The sequence below is a fragment of the Arvicanthis niloticus genome, chromosome 5 (assembly GCF_011762505.2).
Source record: "Arvicanthis niloticus isolate mArvNil1 chromosome 5, mArvNil1.pat.X, whole genome shotgun sequence".
Classification (NCBI taxonomy): Eukaryota; Metazoa; Chordata; class Mammalia; order Rodentia; family Muridae; genus Arvicanthis; species Arvicanthis niloticus.
The window spans coordinates 37,678,413-37,698,928 of NC_047662.1; the positions used below are offsets into that span (position 1 = coordinate 37,678,413).

The 20,516-nt window shown below is 43.5% G+C and overlaps 1 protein-coding gene across 1 annotated transcript in view; it reads left to right on the top strand.

The window, feature by feature from the left end:
• Positions 1–7,077: 7,077 nt before the first annotated feature.
• LOC117708828 (cytochrome P450 4X1) overlaps positions 7,078–20,516 on the top strand; it is a 28,408-nt gene continuing 14,969 nt past the window's right edge. Inside the window, exons 1-4 of the mRNA XM_034502728.2 lie at positions 7,078–7,576; positions 16,169–16,310; positions 17,188–17,232; positions 19,380–19,507. Of these exons, the coding sequence (XP_034358619.1) occupies positions 7,190–7,576; positions 16,169–16,310; positions 17,188–17,232; positions 19,380–19,507 (702 nt within the window). The 5' untranslated portion in view covers positions 7,078–7,189. The remainder of the gene's footprint in view (positions 7,577–16,168; positions 16,311–17,187; positions 17,233–19,379; positions 19,508–20,516) is intronic.

Consider the following 20,516-nt stretch of genomic DNA (forward strand, 5'->3'; position numbering starts at 1 on the left):
GGGGTTCCCCACTTTGGCACATCAAGATTCTTCAGGATTAGGCTTATCCTGTCCCACTGAGGCCAGACAAGACAGGCCTGTAGAGGAATTTATTCCACAGTCAGGAACAGCTCTAAGGGCTGCTCCTGTTCCAGATGTTGGGGGACCCACATGGAGACTGAGCTAATGATTTGCTACATATGTGCCTGGGGCCTCTGTCCAACCCCTATTTGCTCTTGGTTGGTGGCTCAGTCTCTGAGTAGAACTCACTTCTTTGGTAGAGGCCAGTTCTGCTGTGTCTCAGCTCTGTTCCACAGTCCTTCCTTGCTCCTGTCTCGAGACTTCCTAGCCTTGCACTTCCAGGGACAACATTCTTCCTGTGTGAGTCACTCTCCACTTAGAGCACCTCTGGTATCCCAACTGTTCTCTAAGAATCAGGCTAAACTTCTAGAGGGTTCTATAATGAGTCACTCAATGTGAAGACCAGTGTTTGCCTTGGCACAAGAATACCATTGTGGTGGAATCTTTGCCCCGTTGGAGTCACTGTCTGTGGTGAGAACAGACAAGGAGACAGGAGGGGTCAGAGCACGAGGAGAGAACAAATTCTTCTCTCACGGTTGCACAATATTAGGAGGAATGACCAATTCACATGAAATTTCCCCAAGATTGGTCACTTAGGGCTTAAACGATAACAATGGCAGGAAAAAAAATGAGGGAGATAGTATTCGGATGTCCTTCAACTAAGGACATTGATGTTTCAGATTCCCCCCATTAAATAGGGTCTGTCTCCCAGTTCTATCATGAACCCTGGATTGTGAGCTACATGGAAGCACACCATCCACTCCAGGTACCCAGCTTCATACAGGCATAATATAGACCAGGAATGAGGGGGAGGAGCAGTCTGGGGGCTAGAGGGTCAGCTCAGAGCCCCTGTCCTGCTATTCCATAAGGTGGGGATTCCAGAGCTAAACCACTGTTTCCTAGGAGGCCAAATTATGGTGAGCAGAGGCCAACCCACCTCATATGGGAAATATATTTGTCAGAGAAACGGCCAAAGTCTAATAGGAAAAGTTTGACTGTGCAAAATTGTTTTATTAATAACTTACAGATGAGTTCTCTTTTTCTTTATTTTATTTTTCCATTTATTTATGTATTCATAAGCTGAGCAGTAGTGATGAACACCTTTGATCCCAGCACTTGGGACGCAGAGGCAGGCAGATTTCTGAGTTCCAGGACAGCCTGGTCTACAGAGCAAGTTCTACATAGGCTACACAGAGAAACCCTGTGTCAAAAAACAAAAATTATTCATTCAGTGAGTCAGTCATTCATTTTATATCCCCATCTCTGCACCCCTCCCATTCCATCTTCCTGACAGATTAGCTCTTGATTTGAGACATAATCTATTATTTGACACAATTGTTACCATCTAAATGCTACTCTTTGGAGCTAGCAATTGACAGAAGTTATCAGTGAGACTTCTCTAGTGACATTGCAGTAATACTGATGGTCAATGTAGACACTCACTAGGTGAATAGTTTTTAATTTGTATAAATAGTACTCTGGCAATGCTGAATGACCCCTCAACTTCTGGTAGTTTATGGCAACTACATCTCTAAATTCTAACCTTTGTCATACTGAGGTGTTTATATTTATTGCCTCTGTTATTACTTAAGTTGGAAACAAGGACACATATGTGTACTGGATAGAAGTAGTGTCAGTAAGCTGCGACAGGAGTTGCAGGCAGCAGACTACCGCGTGTGTTGAGATTAGAAAAGGGGCATGTTACTGCGCTAAAAAGCATCTTCCCAGGTGTTTGCAGGGTCGAGCTGAGGAACTCAGAGAGAATCTAATCTTATACCTAATAGGAAACCCACTGGACAGTCCTTATGGCAGATTAAAATACAGAGAAGTTTCAAGGATGAATGTGATCAGGGAACACAAAGCAGTGTAACTCTAGCAGGATGGTTCTCAACACTTGTCATTAGAGACTAACCCACATTCCCCTGCTAGAGCACAAATCCAAATGCATTTGCTCTTTGATGGTCCCTTGTTCCTCAGAAGGAAACTGACATAGGTAAGTGCCAGAAGTTATTAGTGAATCCATCTGTGTTGTTCGTGTGCTCATCCACTGACTGCAGAAGGAGCATTTTGTTCTCTGCCAACCTCAGCTTTCTTTGAGTTTCTTATCCCTGCAACAGGTGAATCCTAAAAAGCCATCTTCAACCCCCACAACACTTAAATAAACCAGGAAGATACAGGGACTAGCCTGTCACAATCAGACCCTGAAAATTTTTGTTATGTATGCCACACAGTCCTGTCCTAAAAAGCATACAGAAGTGTCCTTACAGCAAGAAAAGTAATGTTCTGACCACTGTGTGAACCTGGGTTGCCTAGGGAAAGTGGTGTTCCTGACGATTTGTGCCCTTGTTACTAGCTTCTGTGACAGGATCTGCTGCATAGTAGGGCTTTAGTCAATATGTAATGGACAGATGAAGGGATGTGCAGAAGGAAGGACTCAGCAGCCTGTGGAACCATGGCCTCTCTCCATCCCTTCTGCACCCTGGCTGCTTCCTTGTGGGGAGCTAACAGTAGGCAGCTATCACCCTTGCAGCCATCTTGAGCCATATACCCTGACATGAGACTTGTTTACAATAGCCTACAACAGCTGAGCGCACTCTGATAACATCTTGCTTTAGATACACAGGATCTTCCCTTGGGTGTGTGAGACTTAAAAGTATGATTTAAAGCTGAGACTTAAGAGCCTGACTTGAAGGTGTGATTTAGAGATAAGACCTAAGGGCGTGACTTAAAGGCATGACTCAGAAGTGAGACATATAAAAAGCAAGAGGCAGAAAGAAGAACTTGCTTGACACTTGGAGTAGGCACTTGAGACTCCAGACAGGCAACTAGGATTAGACACTTGTACTTGGAAGAGAACTTGGATGAGACTCGAGACTAGAACTAGGAACTCAAAACTTGGAACTTGGAGACACTAGGGACTAGGAACTAGGAATTAGGACCTAAGACTTGGTACTAAGAACTAGGGACTTGGAAAGAGAGAAGAAGAGAGACTGAAGAATAAATGGGATTGAATCAGACTCTGTCTGGTCTCCATTCTTCTAGTCCATCTTCACTATCTCTCTTGCTGAAACCCGACCCTCAGATCGGAGCAGCTTGGGGCAGTGCGGGCTCTAACAACTTAGCCCCTAAGGCCTTTGGCAGTGCAGGTCCCAATACTGATAGAGCGGTCCCCGACATTTTGGCCCCCAAATGTGGGGTAGTGTGGTTCTCAACATTTTTGGCACCCAACGTGGGGCAGCTCGGGCTGCAACACTTCCTGTCTTTGAATTTATAGGATTCCTCTAAGTCCAGCCTCTTTTCTTCTTTCACTTACTTGCTTTAGTCTAAGAGTCTATCTCTCTTGCCTCAACCATACTGAATATTCACTCATTCACTGACTCCTCCCCTCATGTGCTCGTGTTTATGAAAATAAAGAAGGATTGTTGTGCACAATGCTGAACAGTTTGCTGAGAACTCGGAGATGTCAGATTTCAGAGCTACATTTGCCACCACAGAAATCACAATGCTCAGGAGCTGTGGGAACAGAGGGGAGGGACACTATGGGAAATCATGTCTGGGTCTAATACAATCACAAGGAAATAATATTTAGCATCAGAATCCTCAATCTTCAGAAAAACAGGGAAATCGACAGTTCTTCTTCTAACATGGCATTACATGGAGATTCAGGATTGTACTGGTTTGAATGGGTTGCAACACAAAGAGCTACAAGCTGGGCAGATAAGTCTCACAGTGTGAAGAAGCTCCTGGTCATGGGGTTGATAGAGATTGGTTTTTCCTCTGGGCCCCAATGAGATTTCTATTGCAGGCCTGTCTCCCTGGCTTGTAAATGATAATCATCTTACTATACCACCATATACCTATCTCTATGTTTATTGATCTGTCATAAATTCCTCTTTTCCTAAAAGAGGAATAGCAACATAGTGGGTTAGGTCCATTATCAATACCTTATTTTGCTTTGGTTCCCTTTACAAAAACCCTATGTCCTGATAGTGTTACATTTTGAAGTTCTAAGGTTTAGCATTTTAATGTATGATTTTGAGCAGAACAAGGTTAAGACATGAATCTAACAAGAGTAAGTTAATATTAACTTCTGCCCTGTGGAAGCCCTGGAATCTAATCCAGCAAGGCTATAAGGGCAATTCAGAGTGAGAGCTCTTACAAGGCCCAGCATTGAGTTACATTCTTACCTTTCTGCCATGTACACTTCCTCACACTCAAATACTTACCACTCTGTGAATAGATCCAGCATCATGTCTCTTATGTGTCAACTTATCATTCCACCTTCAAGCCTGTTGTTCAAGATGGTGTCATTTGCTTTGTTTCTCCTGGTGACAGTTCACAGAGGACCAGGAGCTGAGATGGATGCTAAGATATGTAGAGAAATTCCCAGGTGCCTGTCTCCACTGGATATGGGGGAGTAAAGTCTTCATCCAGATCTATGACCCCGACTACATGAAAGTGATTCTGGGGAGAGCAGGTGAGAATGGATCCCACCCCAGCAGAGGAAACTCTCCTCTCAAGCACATGTTCAAAATCTGATAAATGACAGAAGATTAGCCACTAAAATATGGGAAGTTTCTATTTTATTATCTCCCACTGCTCCAGCCACAGACCAGATGAAGGTCAACAATACCCACTAAATACTGAATGATTCTAAGAGTTGACTAGCTAGAAAATTTATTGTTTTTTTAGTTATAGTTTACTGTAATATAAATTGGGTTTGAAACATCTAATTACTGGTCATCCTAGGCCATAAGACTATGCCATGACCCACACACAGTAAAGGCCACACAATTTGGTCCTCTCTTTGATACCGAGAACCTTGTTGGTGTTCTTAACAGTTTTGACCAGTCTTGGGTGTCCATGTGCTAGGATATGAAGCCTACATTTCTGATTTCAGTTGAGAGTACCAAGAGAAGAGAGAGACAGCTGTAGTAAGAGAGGACAGAGACTCTGAGATTCACCAAGAACCGTGGCCTCAACCACAGCTGCCTTATGTGGTGAGTGTCAGTTCCCAACCAAAACTTCCTTCTTTTTCAGACCCAAAGGCTGACTTCTATAGATTCCTGACCCCTTGGCTTGGTATGTAACTGTAAACCAGGTCTCTGGTCATGCTACAGTTATGTTTTCTGAGTGCTAACATATTCCTAATGGATCCTTTCTTTCCTTCTAAACAGTCTTTACCTTTATTATTTTAGTCTTTATGTGCATATGGGTATTTTTCCAAATGGATGTCTGTGTATCATATGCATTCTTGGTGTTTGTAGAGAGTAGAAAAGGGCATAAGATGCCAGGTACTGGAGTTACAGACAGTCTTTAGCCACCATGTGGTGCTTCAATTTAACCTGGGTCATCTGGAAGAACAGACTGAGACTTAAACACTGAGCCACCTCCCAGTCCTTAATCTTCTTAATGTTGATGAGTACGGCCTGATGCTCTCTTCCTTCTCTGAATCTCATCTTTGTTTTTTCTAAACACTCTTGGCCCCATGTTTTTTGTGCTCCTACTACGCAGCCTTCAACTCCATTTAAAAAAATGTTTTCTATTTCAAACATGCAAAAACACTATTAGATTTTGTAGAGGAGTTCCTAAAGAAAGTTATGTTTTAGATTTTCTACTCCCCTGGTTCTCCCCATCCCACACCCTCCTAGTGACCTTCCAGCCTCCCTGTGGCCTCTTTCCACTCTTATGTCCCATGTGCCACATTGCTCCTCCTCCTTTTCTCAGTTCCTCTTGTTCCTCTGTTTCATTTCACAGCCTATGTGAATGCTTGCCACCACGTCCAAGTGCACAAATGCTATAAACTGGAGTCTGCTTATGAGACCTTTCCAGCTCTAGTCACATCTGTGCTGATCCCATCAGATTTAATGACCCAATCCTGAAAACTGTTACTCTTTGCTATAACTGTTTAGGATTTTCTTCTTACTCCATCATCCTAGAACTTCCACTCTCCCCCTCTCTCAGATTATCCCAACTCTTGCCCTCTTGTCCCACTAATTTAATTTTAAAAATTAAAAAAAAAAAAAAAAAAAAAAAAGCTGAGACGTGCTCTTTCCCTCAGCATTCCTGCCCTGGCTTATGCCACTGCCAGTAGTCAGAGAAACATCCCAAACCCTCACCCTGTTACTTATCAGTCAGCCCAAGGGAAGCAGAGACGAGAGCAGGCAAGACATGAGGCTGAGAGCCCTCAGGTCCCAGAAGATAGAGCAAGGAGCTTCACAGCCTCCAGCACCTTTACCATGTGTTCACTATGAGAGATAACACACATCTATCATGACTGGGGCAGGGAGCCCTGCACAGGAAGAACTTGAAAAGGGAAGGTGCTAAAAGTTACCGGCAGAAACTGTTCAACGGAAGGTTCTGAGACAGCCAAGGGATGGAGACAGGCAGAGGCAGGAGGATGCCCCTGACACTCCTACTAATATGACACAACAGAAAGTGTAAAATATCAATATGTGGTCCAGACGAAGCCACTTCCCCCTGGAGTCTGTGGTGACTGCTTCCCTGTCAAATAAAGTCTGTCTTCAGAGGCTGGGATGGGGGTAGAGGAGTCCGGAGTGAGGACATTGACAAGGAGGAAAATAGGAAAATTGCAACTGAGATTGAGTCTATTGCTTAGGGCTGTAACTCAAAAACTACCATACTTACCTTAAATATGCTAATATTTATGTTAGCATAAAGAAATGGGCTGATTGTATCTGAATAATAGAAATACTCTGTGTTGGTGTACCACTGTCTGTCTCTTCCCATCTCGGGGTTTGGTACTCTCACATATCTTGAAAGGGGCCACAGTGGACCTTGGTGCACGCTAGAAATCGGGATGAGGAACAAGGGCAAAACATTCACAAGCACAGTTTGGCAGGCCACACTGCACATGTATAATGGCCATATCGTCCTCGGCTCCCACCTAGTTCCTGTGGCTGCTCATAGATTTCCAGAGTGGGAAAGGAGGTCATTTCGCAAAGCAGTTTATTTTTGTTCGTGACAAGGAAGAGAAATAATTACATCAGCCTGAGCATTATTTCAAAGTCTAAATTCAGATCTTCTGAGGTTGGAAACTGTCAGACTTAAAATAAGACACCCCGGGAAGGTACAAGAAGTCTGCCTGAATTCAAGCGTGCACCAGTGAATGGTTAGCAAGGGTTGGAAATCCCGAAGGACCAGCATCTTCTTCCCAGGCAGGAGCTGCCCCTCCCCCCACCTCAGTTACACCAGGGCTCACTGGGGAGAGGGCTGGGTGATTCACGCCAGCTCCCTGCTGGAGAAAGCTACGAGCTTCCCACCACCGATACCATATCCTCCACCCACCCACTGCCCGCAGGATAGCGAGCTCGGAGTGATGGAGGCCTCCTGGCTGGAGACTCGCTGGGCGCGGCCCTTGCACCTGGCTTTGGTGTTCTGCCTGGCGCTGGTACTGATGCAGGCCATGAAGCTCTACCTGCGGAGACAGCGGCTGCTGCGCGACCTGCGCCCTTTCTCCGGGCCTCCCGCCCACTGGCTCCTGGGACACCAGAAGGTAGATGGAGGGAGGGGCGCCGCAGGGTGCTGCAGAGGAAGCCCAGTAGCCTAGCCATTCTGAGCTATTCTAGGACTCCCAGCCCGGGGGTGGGGGAGGGTGGGGTGCCTCTCAGCTTCTCTGCAATACTAGGGACTCTCGCATCCCCCCACCCCCAGGGAAGGGTTGCTAGAGAGGGAGGTTATTTGGGAAGCCCGAATATTGTAAAAGAACACTAGGTGTCAGCTCAGTCTTCAGTCGCCTTGGTATATCTTTTACGTGTATTGTTTAAAACTCAGTATCTGCTCTAACTTATCCTTATTAGTTGTAGAGAATGTGCAAAAGCGGACGCAATAATTGGCCCCCCTTGGTTCATTCAGACCAGGAAAAAAAAATATGATTGTCTTTTTAAAGCTTCCTGTAGAGGCGGGAGTGGCCACACCCCATTGCTCTGCGGATACTGAGTGAGGAAGGTTTGTTGAGTGCAAGGAGACCAGATCATCACTTGCTCCATGTCTCCTGCTTTTCAAATCCACTCCCTACCCAGACCGATAAATTCTATCAACCCATTGGGAATAGCAGCTGTGTGTGCTAAGTCCTAGGTCTACAAAAAGAAAGTGAGTGGCCTAAGTAAGGTACAGACTTGAGCACTAAAAGAAAATGAAAATCCTGCATTGGGAAGGATGATGTGCCTCCTCCTAGGATCCCCGGGGGCGGGGGGGGGCCGGGGGGGAGAACTGTGATGGCTCTGTGAAGAGCCTGCACAAACTCTCCAGGAATGGGTGGGCTGGAAAGCTTACACTGGGGTTTTTGCTCCTCGGCTTCCTAGACTATGTCTCTGCCATGTACCATTCCCATGTGCCATCTGCTAACTCAGGGTCCCTTCAAGTACACTCAGATGCACATAAACCACGCTTTCTTGTCTTGTCTTTCTTTTTTTCTCTCTCCTTTCTTTGTTAACATATTTTGATTGTTTGGGAGTTTGCATTTCAGGTTTGATGTGGACAATCAATCACTATAGCCCAGGCTGTCCTGGAACTCACTATGTAGCCCAGGCTGTCTTCAAACTTGCAGTGATCCTTCTACCTCTGCCTTCCAAGTACTGAGATCACAGGTATGAGCCACCACACTTAGCGACCGCATTTTTTCCCTTCATTCATCCAGCAGTATACACTTAGGCTGATTCCTGAGTCAGCCATTATAAATTAGAAATTTATGCCATAATGAATATAGAAGTCAGATGTCTCAATGAAATAGTAATTATTTATTTGGGGCATATACCCAACAGATGGATCATTGAATTTTTTAGATTTATTTATTTCATTTTAAGTGTATGAGTGTTTTTGCATGGATGTGTGTACATATACCATGTATGTGCCTGGTACCCACAAAGATCAAAAGAGGACGTCAGATCTTCTGGAGCTAGTTATAGGTGGTTGTGAACTGACATGTGTGGATTCTGGGAACCAAATCCAGGTCCTCTGTGTTAATAGCAAATGCTTTTAACTACTGAGACATCTGAAAAACATGTTTTTAATCTGGACGTCACAATTTTAGTTTCCATGAGTTCTGTCTAATTCTCCATTTGTTCTTCCACCAATTACCTTATATTACATAAACACACCACACTTTGACAATAGCCACTTCTTCCCCTCCCCTGCCACACACATACAACAAGGTTTCTTTGTGTAGCCCTGGCTGCCCCAGTGCTCAATATGTAAACCAGGCTGGCTTCAAATCAGAGATCCACCTGCCTCTGCCCCCCTCCCCCCAAGTGCTGGGTTAAAGGCGTGCACCACTACCTACCTCCCAGCAACGATAGCCATTTCTATTATTATTATTATTATTATTATTATTATTATTATTATTGTATTTTTATTTACTTTTTACTTATTCGCTTTACATCCAGCTCACTGCCCCCCTCCTGGTCACCCCCTTCCACAATCTTTCCCCTATCCCCTATGCCCTCCTCCTCTGAGTGGATGGGGTCCCTCTGGGTGTCCCTTACCCCACCCTGGCACTTCAAATCTCTGTGAGGCTAGGTGCTTCTTCCCCCACTGGGGTCAGACACCAGCCCTGCTAGGAGAATATATCCCACATGCAGGCAACAGCTTTTGGGATAGTACCCACTCCAGGACCCATATGAAGACCAAGCTGCACATCTGATACATATGTGTGGAGAGGCCTAGGTCCTGCCCGGGTATGTTCTTTGGTTGGTGGTTCAGACTCTGAGAGCCCCAAGGGTCCAGGTTAGTTGACTCTGTTGGTCTTCCTGTGGAATTCTGATCCCCTTGGGGACTGCAATCCTTCCTCTTATTCTCCCATCAGAGTCTCCAAGCTCTGTTCACTGTGGCTGTGGGTGTCTGCACCTGTGCGAGTCAGTTGGTGGATGACACCTCTCAGAAGACAGCCATGCTAAACTCCTGTCTTCAAGCATAACAAAGTATCATTAATAGTGTTAGGGATTGGTGCTTGCCCATGGGATAGGTCTCAAGCTGGGCTAGTTATTGGCTGGTCATTCCCTCAGACTCTGCTCCATCCCCAATCCCTGCATTTTTTGTAGACAGGGTAAGTTTTGGGTCAAAAGTTTTGTGGGTGGGTTGATGTCCCTATTGCCACCTAGGATCCTGCCCGTCCACAGGAGGTAGCCCCTCCCCCCCCCCATAGTTTTCTTAAGCTCAGTATTGTTTGGGTTGGCAATTTGAGCTGAGCGATGTCAAAACTTTTCTAGGTAACTTTGGCTAGGCTCACTAATGTGCCACAGTTCACAGTAGGTTATCAGTTGTATTATCTTTCATCTGGATAGCTGGATAGCATGACTCTGCTTACCTGGTGTCAAGGTCCCAGGATAGCAAGTGAGCAAATCTGGCCTTGCAAACAGTTTGTAAACCTCTCAGTCACATTTGCTGTACTCAAATTAATTGACCAGAGTCATTCATGAAATCAAGCCCAGAGTCAGGGTGGAAGAGCACAGAGCACAGTCATATTCTAGTCATATCTCCTCTGATGTATTGTAGTTTTCTACAATTTTTCTAACCCCTGCATACTTTTGTTTCCTTCCTATTTGTATATTGTTATCTTTTGCTGCCTAACAGATTTCTCTCAAATTTAGCAGCTTAAAACAACAGTTTTTATTTCATGCAGTTTATATAAGGGTTGGGATTCAGTAATGGCTTCCAAGCGCTGGGTGATGCTAACTCTAGGTCTCTAACAAGGTTGTGTGGAAACGGTAAGGGCTGCAGCCATCTAAAGACTGGATGGACAGAATCCACCTCCAAATCCACTCCCATGGTTCTTGACGGGTTTTGGCAACCTGGCTTCCCTGCACTGGCTCTTTCCATAGGGCTACTCACAGCCACAGTGCCCATTTGTCCCAGGATAGCCCATTTGTCCCAGGATAGCTCATTTGTCTTGGTTTGAGCGACAAAAGCCCCACATCCTCCAACACCCTCTATTCCAAACAAGCAAAAAGTTAGCCGTCCTACTGTCAACAAGGCAGCTTCCTTCCCTGAGGACAAGAGGAGAGAGATTAAGATGGAAAAGTCAAGAAAGAGGCAGCAATCTTTTTAAACCTAGCTGGAACTTATCTGCCACCACTTCTGCTGTGAGTAATTGGTCACATCAACAAATCCTGGTACACTGTGAGAGAGGACAGCACAGAGGTGGCATCTTAGGGGCCATCTTGTTGGTGGCTACCACAGTGCATTTAGCTTTGTGTTTCCATGATAGGGGCTGTCCTCAAATGTCACAGGATTTGAGGCTGTATTTTCTTATCCTGTGAGACACTACAGAGGTCTAGAAGTCTTTTGCACTCAGAGAGAATGCTCCTAAAGAGTAATATGTAAAAACCACTGTGGGAGGAGCAGAGCCATCAGCATCTAGTATCTTTTTACAGTTATATAGAGAAGAACTGCCCTTTCTGCTGCGTAGGAGGATGCCTGGGGACTTGGCATTCTGGAAGTATGGAGGTGAAAAGCTAGGACATCTCATTTCTTAAACAGCCTTTTACCTAGGTCCTTATTGTGGTTCAATGTCTCACTCTTAACTTCAACAGTGCCTAGTTTCTTCAGACCTCCAAGTTTCTCTGGCTTGGTTTGTGCAGAGAGTAAACTCTTTTCATTAAGTCCCTTTAGGCAACTGAGGTCGATGCTGATTGAAGAGAGACCTGAGATTCTGCCAGCACTTCCTTCAACCTGTCTCTCCTTCACACCTAACTCACTCTTCCTAACCTTCTCAGTCCTCAACTTCTGTTTACTTACTCTACAATCTCTTACAATCTCATTAGAGTTAATTTTCAACCCCACACTTTCCAGAATTTAATTTAAAAGTTATCCACTGAAGGCTGGAAAACAAATCTGAAAATTATCTCTCAGATCTGTCCTACCAACTACTGAGAATGAAGTATTAAAGAAGAAACAAAACAAAAAAGAAAAAAAAATTTAAAAAAAAAACAAAAGAAACAAAAAAATACAGACAAAAAGAGAAAAAAGTGAAAAAACAAAAAGGAGTGATTCTCTCGAAAAAGGCAAAGAAATAACTTATCTCCATTCCGTTTTCACTCTCACTAAAATCTGCAAGAAGTCACAAGTTGAATTGCTGTAAATGTTGGAAGCACCCTTGATTTCTGTGATTGTCTCATTGCAGACTGGCCTGTGGAGACTTGCCTAGTGCTATAACCAGACTTGCTGCTTCGATTGTGGGTGTCTTTGGGCTCTACTCTATCATTTGTTTTTGCCTTATCAGTTCTCAAGCTATTATCTAGAGTGCACACAAATGTTTAGCTGTCTTCCTAGTAGACTACTCTTGTTATTGTGAAATCTCCTGCCTTAAAGTCTACCATGCCTCACATTGGTGAAGTTACACTAGCTTTCTTTGATAATATGAGTATGTTAGAGTTTTCCAGGCATGTGAGGCTTTTTAAAAATTATCTTCTGTCAATACATATATAGTTTTTTTTGTGCATTCTGGCAATGTTTGTCTTTTTGCTTGGAAACTTTAGTATATTTACATATAATGTAACATAGTATTGACTTGTTCAAGAGATAAATTTGTTTAATGAGTGAAAAAACTAAAAACATATTTGTCAAAGACCAGGGTAAACTGAGGCAGGGGATAGAGTTGTTGATTGACTAGGGCAAGGATGCTCCCTAGGGGACCAACAAAGAATTCCTTTGGAGACAGGAAGAGGGGGGGGTGAAAAAACTCCTTGGGGGCCAGAAAAGGACATTAAATAAAAGAAGAAAGGAAAAGAGAGGGGAAAGAATCACACACACACACACACACACACACACACACACACACACACACTGGACAGATGAAGCAAACTTCAACAAGCTCCAACAATCAAACTCTAACTTTTTTATTCTCCCATGGCTTATATATACCAGCAAAATCTTTCAAGCTGTATAGAAATTACAATGTGACTACATTCTATTTTCCTTTTAGTGAATGATTATTTTTTAAAAAAAAAAAATGTTTCTCCAATACCTTACATGAAAAACATTATGTAGTACAGCTTAAAAAAAAAAAAACTATTCCCAAGAACCCACATACATTCACAACTAAGCAACCTGTTATAGATTAAGAAACTGTAAACACACAAGGCAATTTTCTCAGCCAGTTTTTCTTACTGGCAGGCTGCAATTTGTTGTTACAAAGAAAGGATCAATTATTTTATTGTTTACCTTAAAAGATAATCTTACAATTTTTTTTAAAAAAATCACAAATCTAAACTTTTATGTAAAAAACAATCAGTCATGTCTACTTTAAATCCTCAGGGTGCATATATACTCATTCACAATTTTTTATTAAATCATATCAGGAAGCCGAGGGCAAAAATTCATACAATAAATTTAATCATTATCTTGACCAACAGCCCAGCTTTAGCAAAAGAGGCACAGTTGTCATTGTTCTTATTCTTGACCTTAAAAATTTCCTAGCTTAACTATTAAGAGTGTGCCTTTCTGAACTTCAAATTGCTCATTAAGATTTTCTACATCAGAGCTACTAGCGTGTGTGTGTGTGTGTGTGTGTGTGTGTGTGTGTGTAAAATATATTCTTTCCTAGCATAGTGATTGAATTATTAAATTCTTCCAGCAGCAATACCTAAGAAAGATTAAGCACTATTATTGTGATTGCCAATGATACTGTCCAGTGAGGAGCTAGAAACCCCTTAGAATCTTCACACAACACATAGATTAGGAAGGATGTCAAGCCTCTGAGTACAAGAGGCACACTCCACAGCAGCATGAAGTCCTCAGGATATGTAGTTCTTGGGGCTCTGCCTCTCTGAGGCACATCCATCATGATTGTGCTAACCAGTGGGCTGCATTCCATGAGTTCTAACACCATTTGTTGTTCCTCTCACGCAGGAACAATGACATATGTCACTTAGTGAATTAAGGTGTTAAGTTCCATCATGACCACTCCAGAGTCCACAAAAACTTGTCTGCGCTTCACGTTGTGGTCTAGATCTAAAATGTCTACATATGCTCACATGTCTAAACACCTAATACCCAGCCAGTGGCAATTTAGAGAGGTTGGCTGGCAGACATAAGTCACTGGAGGAGGACCTTTGAGGCTTATAGCCCAAGCCTGCTCCCAGTCCTGTTGTCTCTGTTCACTGGCTCTCCATGATTTGAACAATCCATAAGCTCCTGCTGACAAACAGTGAGACATAATGCCATACCTTCCTTGCTGTGATGAGCTTTATCCCCTGAAACTGTGAGCCGAAATTAATTCCCCCCTTAAGTTGCTTCTGAATATTCATTATCTAGTACATTATAAGCCCTCCATAAATGCTCTCTGTTTACGAGTTAATACATATTTACACTGTTAGACAACATCATGATGACTTGAAGGTGGGAACAGCAGCATCATTTCAGGATCTAGGTCTTAAGATCTTGATCTTTTAGTAGACCTAGGTTTAGGTCCAGAGACAAACTCATGGATGAGAGTAGTTGACTGATAACACACAGATTTGAATGACTACTTTCTGCCTCTTCTGAGGATAAGAATAATACCACAGCATGTGGTGTGAAGTCACACAAGGAAGAATTTCAACCCTTACATTTCCTCCAAGGTGGAGATACCCATGACTGTGTTCAAATGTGTTTAGGAATCCCAACCATGCATGCAAACACCATAAGTAGATGCAAAGAAATCTTATTTTCAGTAATTTACAGGGTGTACTTAAGCCACTGGCAATCTCGTACCTGAAGGGTATGGGTGAGAGAGGTGGCTCAGTGAGTAAAGTACTTGCCTTGAAAGCAAGAGGACCAGAATTCAGATGCCCAGAACCTATATAAATGCCAGGTAGGTTTTGTTTAGAGCTCTGGGTTTTGTCTAGAGACCCTCCCTCAGAGTATAAGAATGAAGGGGATGGAGAGATAGCTCCACAATTTAAAGCATTTGTTGCTCTTGCAGAGAGAGGACTCAGGTTTAATTCCCAGCCCCTGTATGGTGGCTCACAATCATCTGTAGTTCAAGTTTCAGGGCATCCAATACCTTCTTCTGGATTCTGCAGGCACCAGGCATGCATGTGATGCACATACTTCCATGCAGACAAAATGAATATGCGTACAAATAAATCTTTAAAAACTAAAGATTAAAAAGGAATGATTGTGTCCCAACATCAACCTCAGGCCTCTTCATGCAAATGCAAACATATGTATGTACACCTCCACACACAGGTGTGTATTCAAACATGCATATACACATGTATACATATCAAATAGAGATATGATATATATAGATATAGATATAGATATAGATATAGATATAGATATAGATATATGAAAGAAAAGAGAGAGACGCAAAGGTCCTTCTGGCAGTGTTATTTGTACTCTGCATTATAAATGCTGGTAGACGACCATGCATGATAGCTCACTTCTATAACCCTGCACTCAGTATTCTGAGGCAGGATTTGGTGTGATTTCAAGACCAGCCTAAGCTACTTTATGAGATCCTATCTCCACAAAAGGAAATAAAATAGATTCTGGAAGCTAAGAGTTTTATCTATGTGTTTGTTTCAAAGTCCGTTCTGCCATTGCAGGGAAAGAACTGGATGTTTTTGTAGGGGTTGGCAGGTTTGTAGAGAGAAGTGTTTGTTGTTAATGTCATGAGAAAGAACATTAATCAGCAGTTAGAGAACAGAAAAGGAAGAAGAAAAGGTGAGCTACACAGTGGTCATGTTCAGTTGACCAACAGAAAGCTGGTAGCTTCCAGCATAAGAAAACAAACTGTGCAGCCAGACAGCTCTACCCTCCTCTAGGCCTGTGATGTCCTCAGTGAATGTGGGGGTTGGGGGGGGAAATCTCATCACCTCACCCTCTGTTGGGCAAAGCTCACAGGATGTGTCACATGGCAAGGATTTGGTCCAATGGTGGAACATGTATTTAAACTGAAAAAAACAAATACACTAGCCTTGTTTAGGACATTATCCCCAAGCTTATAGATCTTAGAGAAAGATTTTCAACTTCCTACATAAAGGAGTCAGGTCTCTCTGCTGTGCAGCCCAGTGTGGGCCATGAACTCACCCTGTGTATCTGTAAGACAAGCCAACACAATGCCAGCCCCACTGACTCTCTGATCTCCTGTCCTTTTTTACTGTAGTTTCTTCAAGAGGATAATATGGAGACACTTGATGAGATTGTCAAAAGGTACCCTTGTGCCTTCCCCTGCTGGATAGGGCCCTTCTGGGCATTTTTCTACATCTATGACCCAGACTATGCAAAGATATTTCTGAGCAGAACAGGTAAGGAATGAGATGAAAATCTGAGTCCTAATCCTGCTAGGAGTTGCACATGACCCACGGGCCCAGTCTGAAGCAAAGATTAGCTGTGGGGCTGGAAGACAGCCTGAGCAAGTATGGACAAGAGACAGATCTGCCCTTGCAAGGGGAAGTCCCATGTATCTCCCAGTTCCTTATCTAGTTTTGGCTCCAGGGCCCCATAAATCCCAGCTGCCCCAGCAGCGTGGCCAGAGACTTCTTTTGTCTCCTTGCTTTTGGGACTTTTGAGTCAACAACACTGATTCACACTGCATTATGAGCTTAAGTCTCCAGAGGAAATCAGAAACCTAACTCTGTGGGTCTGAACAGAAGCTAAGGTGATGAAGTGTTCACTTACCAGCCCAGACTCTTGGTTATGGTCCAAATTGTTCTCTTCCTTTGCAGAGGAGAGACCACTCCCTCTACCCATCCACTCGATCCATTTACAGGATTTCTATACGGATTATTTCATAACACAAAGCTAAAATGGCCATTTTGAGCTCTGCTATTTCCATTAATCACAAGCACATCAAGAGGCCTTTGTGCCTCACTATCTGATGTTTTCCAACAAGCATACACATCCTAACACCCGTTCTAGAAACCTGCCCGTGCCCTAGTGAGCCAGCACTGTTGAAGGGAATAGCAACCAGGGAGAGAACATGAGCTTAGGTCCTGGAACTCGTTCTTCTCGGAACTGAGTCAAGACTTGGGTTTTCCCAGCCTCCAAGGCCATAGAAAGTGAGCTGGGATTCCCTCCTGCCCACTGTCTGCACTGAGTGCAGGCAAAGGAAGAAAGCCTTCCCCAACATGAACTAGTCATGAGTGTTTTCCCTAATGCGGTCTCCTCTGCTTGGTTCTGCAGACCCAAAGACCCAGTATCTGCACCAGCTCATGACTCCGTGCATTGGTATGTATGTGTCACCCATTCTCACTCCAAGTCACTCTTCCATAGCAGAGTATTCCAAAGAGACTCATATCTGAACACAAAAGCATCAAAAAAGGGACATCAAATACATGTGGCATGAATCAGAGTGGGGGACCATGTGGGAGAAGGAAGAGAACAATCCAGAGAGAGGCAGGGGACACAAGGGAAGTGGGGTAGAGGCAGAGGAGGGTCCGAGTGAGCAGCAAGTATAATGACAGATAAATATGAATGAAAACTCCATGATGCAAGCCAGTGGTTTGTATTCCCACCTAAAAATATTATTTTTAAAGTTTAAAAATGAAATCTGGAGACACGAACTCAATCCCCATTAACCTACATAAAAAAAAAAAAGAGGATCATGATGGTGTGCATTAGTAATCCCTGGGAAAACAGGAATATGCAGGTCTCTGGGCTGGACAGCCAACCTAACCTATTGGTAAATTCCAAGCTAGTGAGAGACCCTATCTCAACTTAACAACAACAACCAAAACAAAAACAAAAACAAAAACAAAAAAAAACAAAACAAAAACAAAACAAAAACAAAACAAAAACAAAACCAACAGTGGATGACACATGAACACACAACATTTCTAAAGAGTAAGATCTATGAGGAGAGTCATCTAGGAGACAGTTAAAGGTCAACCCAGTGTCAAAGGTCAACCCAGCAAAATGTCACAGAAAGCACCCTTGTCTGTTTCTCTCCTCAAAGTCCCATTTTCACGGAAACACGTATGTGAGCTCTTCAGTCTTAGCTCCACTAAGGGAGGATTTAATTCTCTCTTCTCCCGTGTTTCCTTATATTTTTTCCTTTCTTTTCAGAGTTCTCTTATTTTTATATACCTCTCAGTAAAATTTTTCTCTGATGGGCAGTTTTGCTTCATCCTGCAAGCACCTAAATTAAGCTGCTTTCTTCTTGCCATTGCTGTTTATTTTAGACCAGGAAGGAATTAAATGAAAGAGTATAGGCTTTGGATCAAGAGCCCCATAGATCACACGCTGCTGTTCATGCCAACAGACTGCTTGAGCGTGAGCTTAGGGAAGAAATTTAATCTCTCTCAGACTCATTTTTCTCGTCTTTGAAATGATGAGAAGCCAGTGCTGCGGCTGCTGAGAGGTGAACGCGCATTCCCAGCACCTTATGCAATGGCTGGCGTTCTAAGAGCACCAAGCCAATGCCACCAAACAAAATGCCACAAACCTGGCATTTTCTTAGTCCTCGGAAAGGGATGTCATTCACAAAATCCCAGCACTGAGAGAGGAAAAAGAGCACAAAGTTTCACCCTACCCTAGAAATCATTTGCAGTTAATACTGAGAGAGGAGGGAAAATCAGTGATCTCCAGTGGAGTGTGACTGTGTGACTTAACCACATTTCAGGGCAGGGTCTGCTCCCAGGAGTAGGTGGCCAACACAAAACAGACTCCATGGTTTATTGTACACTTTGTTTTGGCTTGGTTTCATCTTATTTATTTCCTCTAGTTTGTTTGTTCATTTTGATTTTTCTTTCTTTCTTTGTTTTTGGGTTTCTCTGTGTAGCCTGGCTGTCCTGGGACTCACTCTGTAGACCAGGCTGGCCTCGAACTCAGAAATCCGCCTGCCTCTGCCTCCCAAGTGCTGGGATTAAAGGCGTGCGCCACCACTGCCTGACTTCATTTTTTGTTTTTTGATATTTTTCTTTTTTGAGAGAAAGGAGGAAAAAAAAAAACATAAAGTTGAGTAGGCAGAGAGGTAGGACCTGGGAGAAGTTTGGGGAGGCCAAAAATTATGATCAAAATACATTGTACGAAAAAGTGTAAAGGATGCTATTCAAACTTAAAAGTCTTACCTTGAGGTTAAGTGCCTTGTGTGTGCACACCTTCATTGAGTACACAATGCAGAATGCCACATTCCATCCCTGTGGAACTAAGGCTCATCGGGCCTCAGGGCCTTTCAGGCTTTGGAACACTTTCTCACAGTGTTAAACGCATTAACCCCTGTGTGAGCATCAGAGCTGACGTCCTCATCTGTCGGCTTCTTGACGTTCACCACTACTTTGTGTCTGCTCGTGAGTCAGTGGCATCAGGCTGTCTGTGTTCCTCATCTCCCCTCACCTAGTAAAATGCATGAGGTTATGTGCATTTTCTTCCTCAAGGAAGAGGACTCCTGAATTTAGATGGGCCCAGGTGGTTTCAACACCGCTGCCTCCTAACTCCTGCATTTCATCAGGACATCCTGAAACCATGTGTGGACATGATGGCCCACTCTGTGAACGTGATGCTGGTAAGTGAGACACTAGGTTAGACGTTTATATAGTGGATTGGGAAAAATTAAAGCTGATTTCTAGAAACTAATTATAATGCAAGTACCCGCTGAGTCATGATGTCTATGTAAGCCTTTCCTGACTTCTTCAGGTGATTAAAATACAAGAGCGGGTCCTCTGCCTTAGAGTCTAACACTATGTGGTAGTAAGACTCAGATAGCAGGTACTGTGGGACACAGGTAAGGAAACCATGTATAGCTAACTGGCTTCAAATTTCAGATTTACCACAAATATAAGCTGATTTGCAGAACAAGAAACCCCTAGGCAGAGTGATAAGAGCAAAGGACTGAGGAAAGGGTAAGTGCCTCTCATAGGTGGTGGGGATCTTTAGGTGAGTGGCTCCTTCCAAAGGGGCCTTCAAGGGCCACCCCTCTTGCATGGCTTTCTGGTTTAGAGATGAGTTTTATCAAAAGCTCTATTGACATAGACTTTTTTAATATTAAAGGTAGACAACTAATTATTAGTTTCTTCATAAATTTCAAATACCACAAAGCCAAATTTCCTTACTTAACTGCAAGCCCATATTCTGTTCCCAAGAAACAGTTGTTACAGGCTTGTGGCTGGGACAAACTTCTGCAGGGATGCAGTGGAACATCAGTAGGGAGGAGTTCTCAGGAGAGACTGGGAGAGCACCAGGTTCCAAGAAGGACAGGGGACAGGGAGCTGGGTGGGGGATAGCATCTTCCTCAGCTCTGCTCAGTGCTTGGAACAATTCAGCTCCACCAGTGACCATTTCATCCCCTTGTTTCTGCCCAATGCATTTCTCGGGCCCACGTTTCCCTGGTCACATACTGCCTCCTTCTGCTGAATGCTTCCAGAGCACCACGAGCTCCTTTCTTCCACACCTACCACATGCACTCATCAGCTCTCCTCAAATGCCTGAGTTGAAATATCACACTGAATTCTATTAATAGGTACAACTGATATATAGTCATTAAAAAACTGATTCTTTAACTATAAGCCATCTGA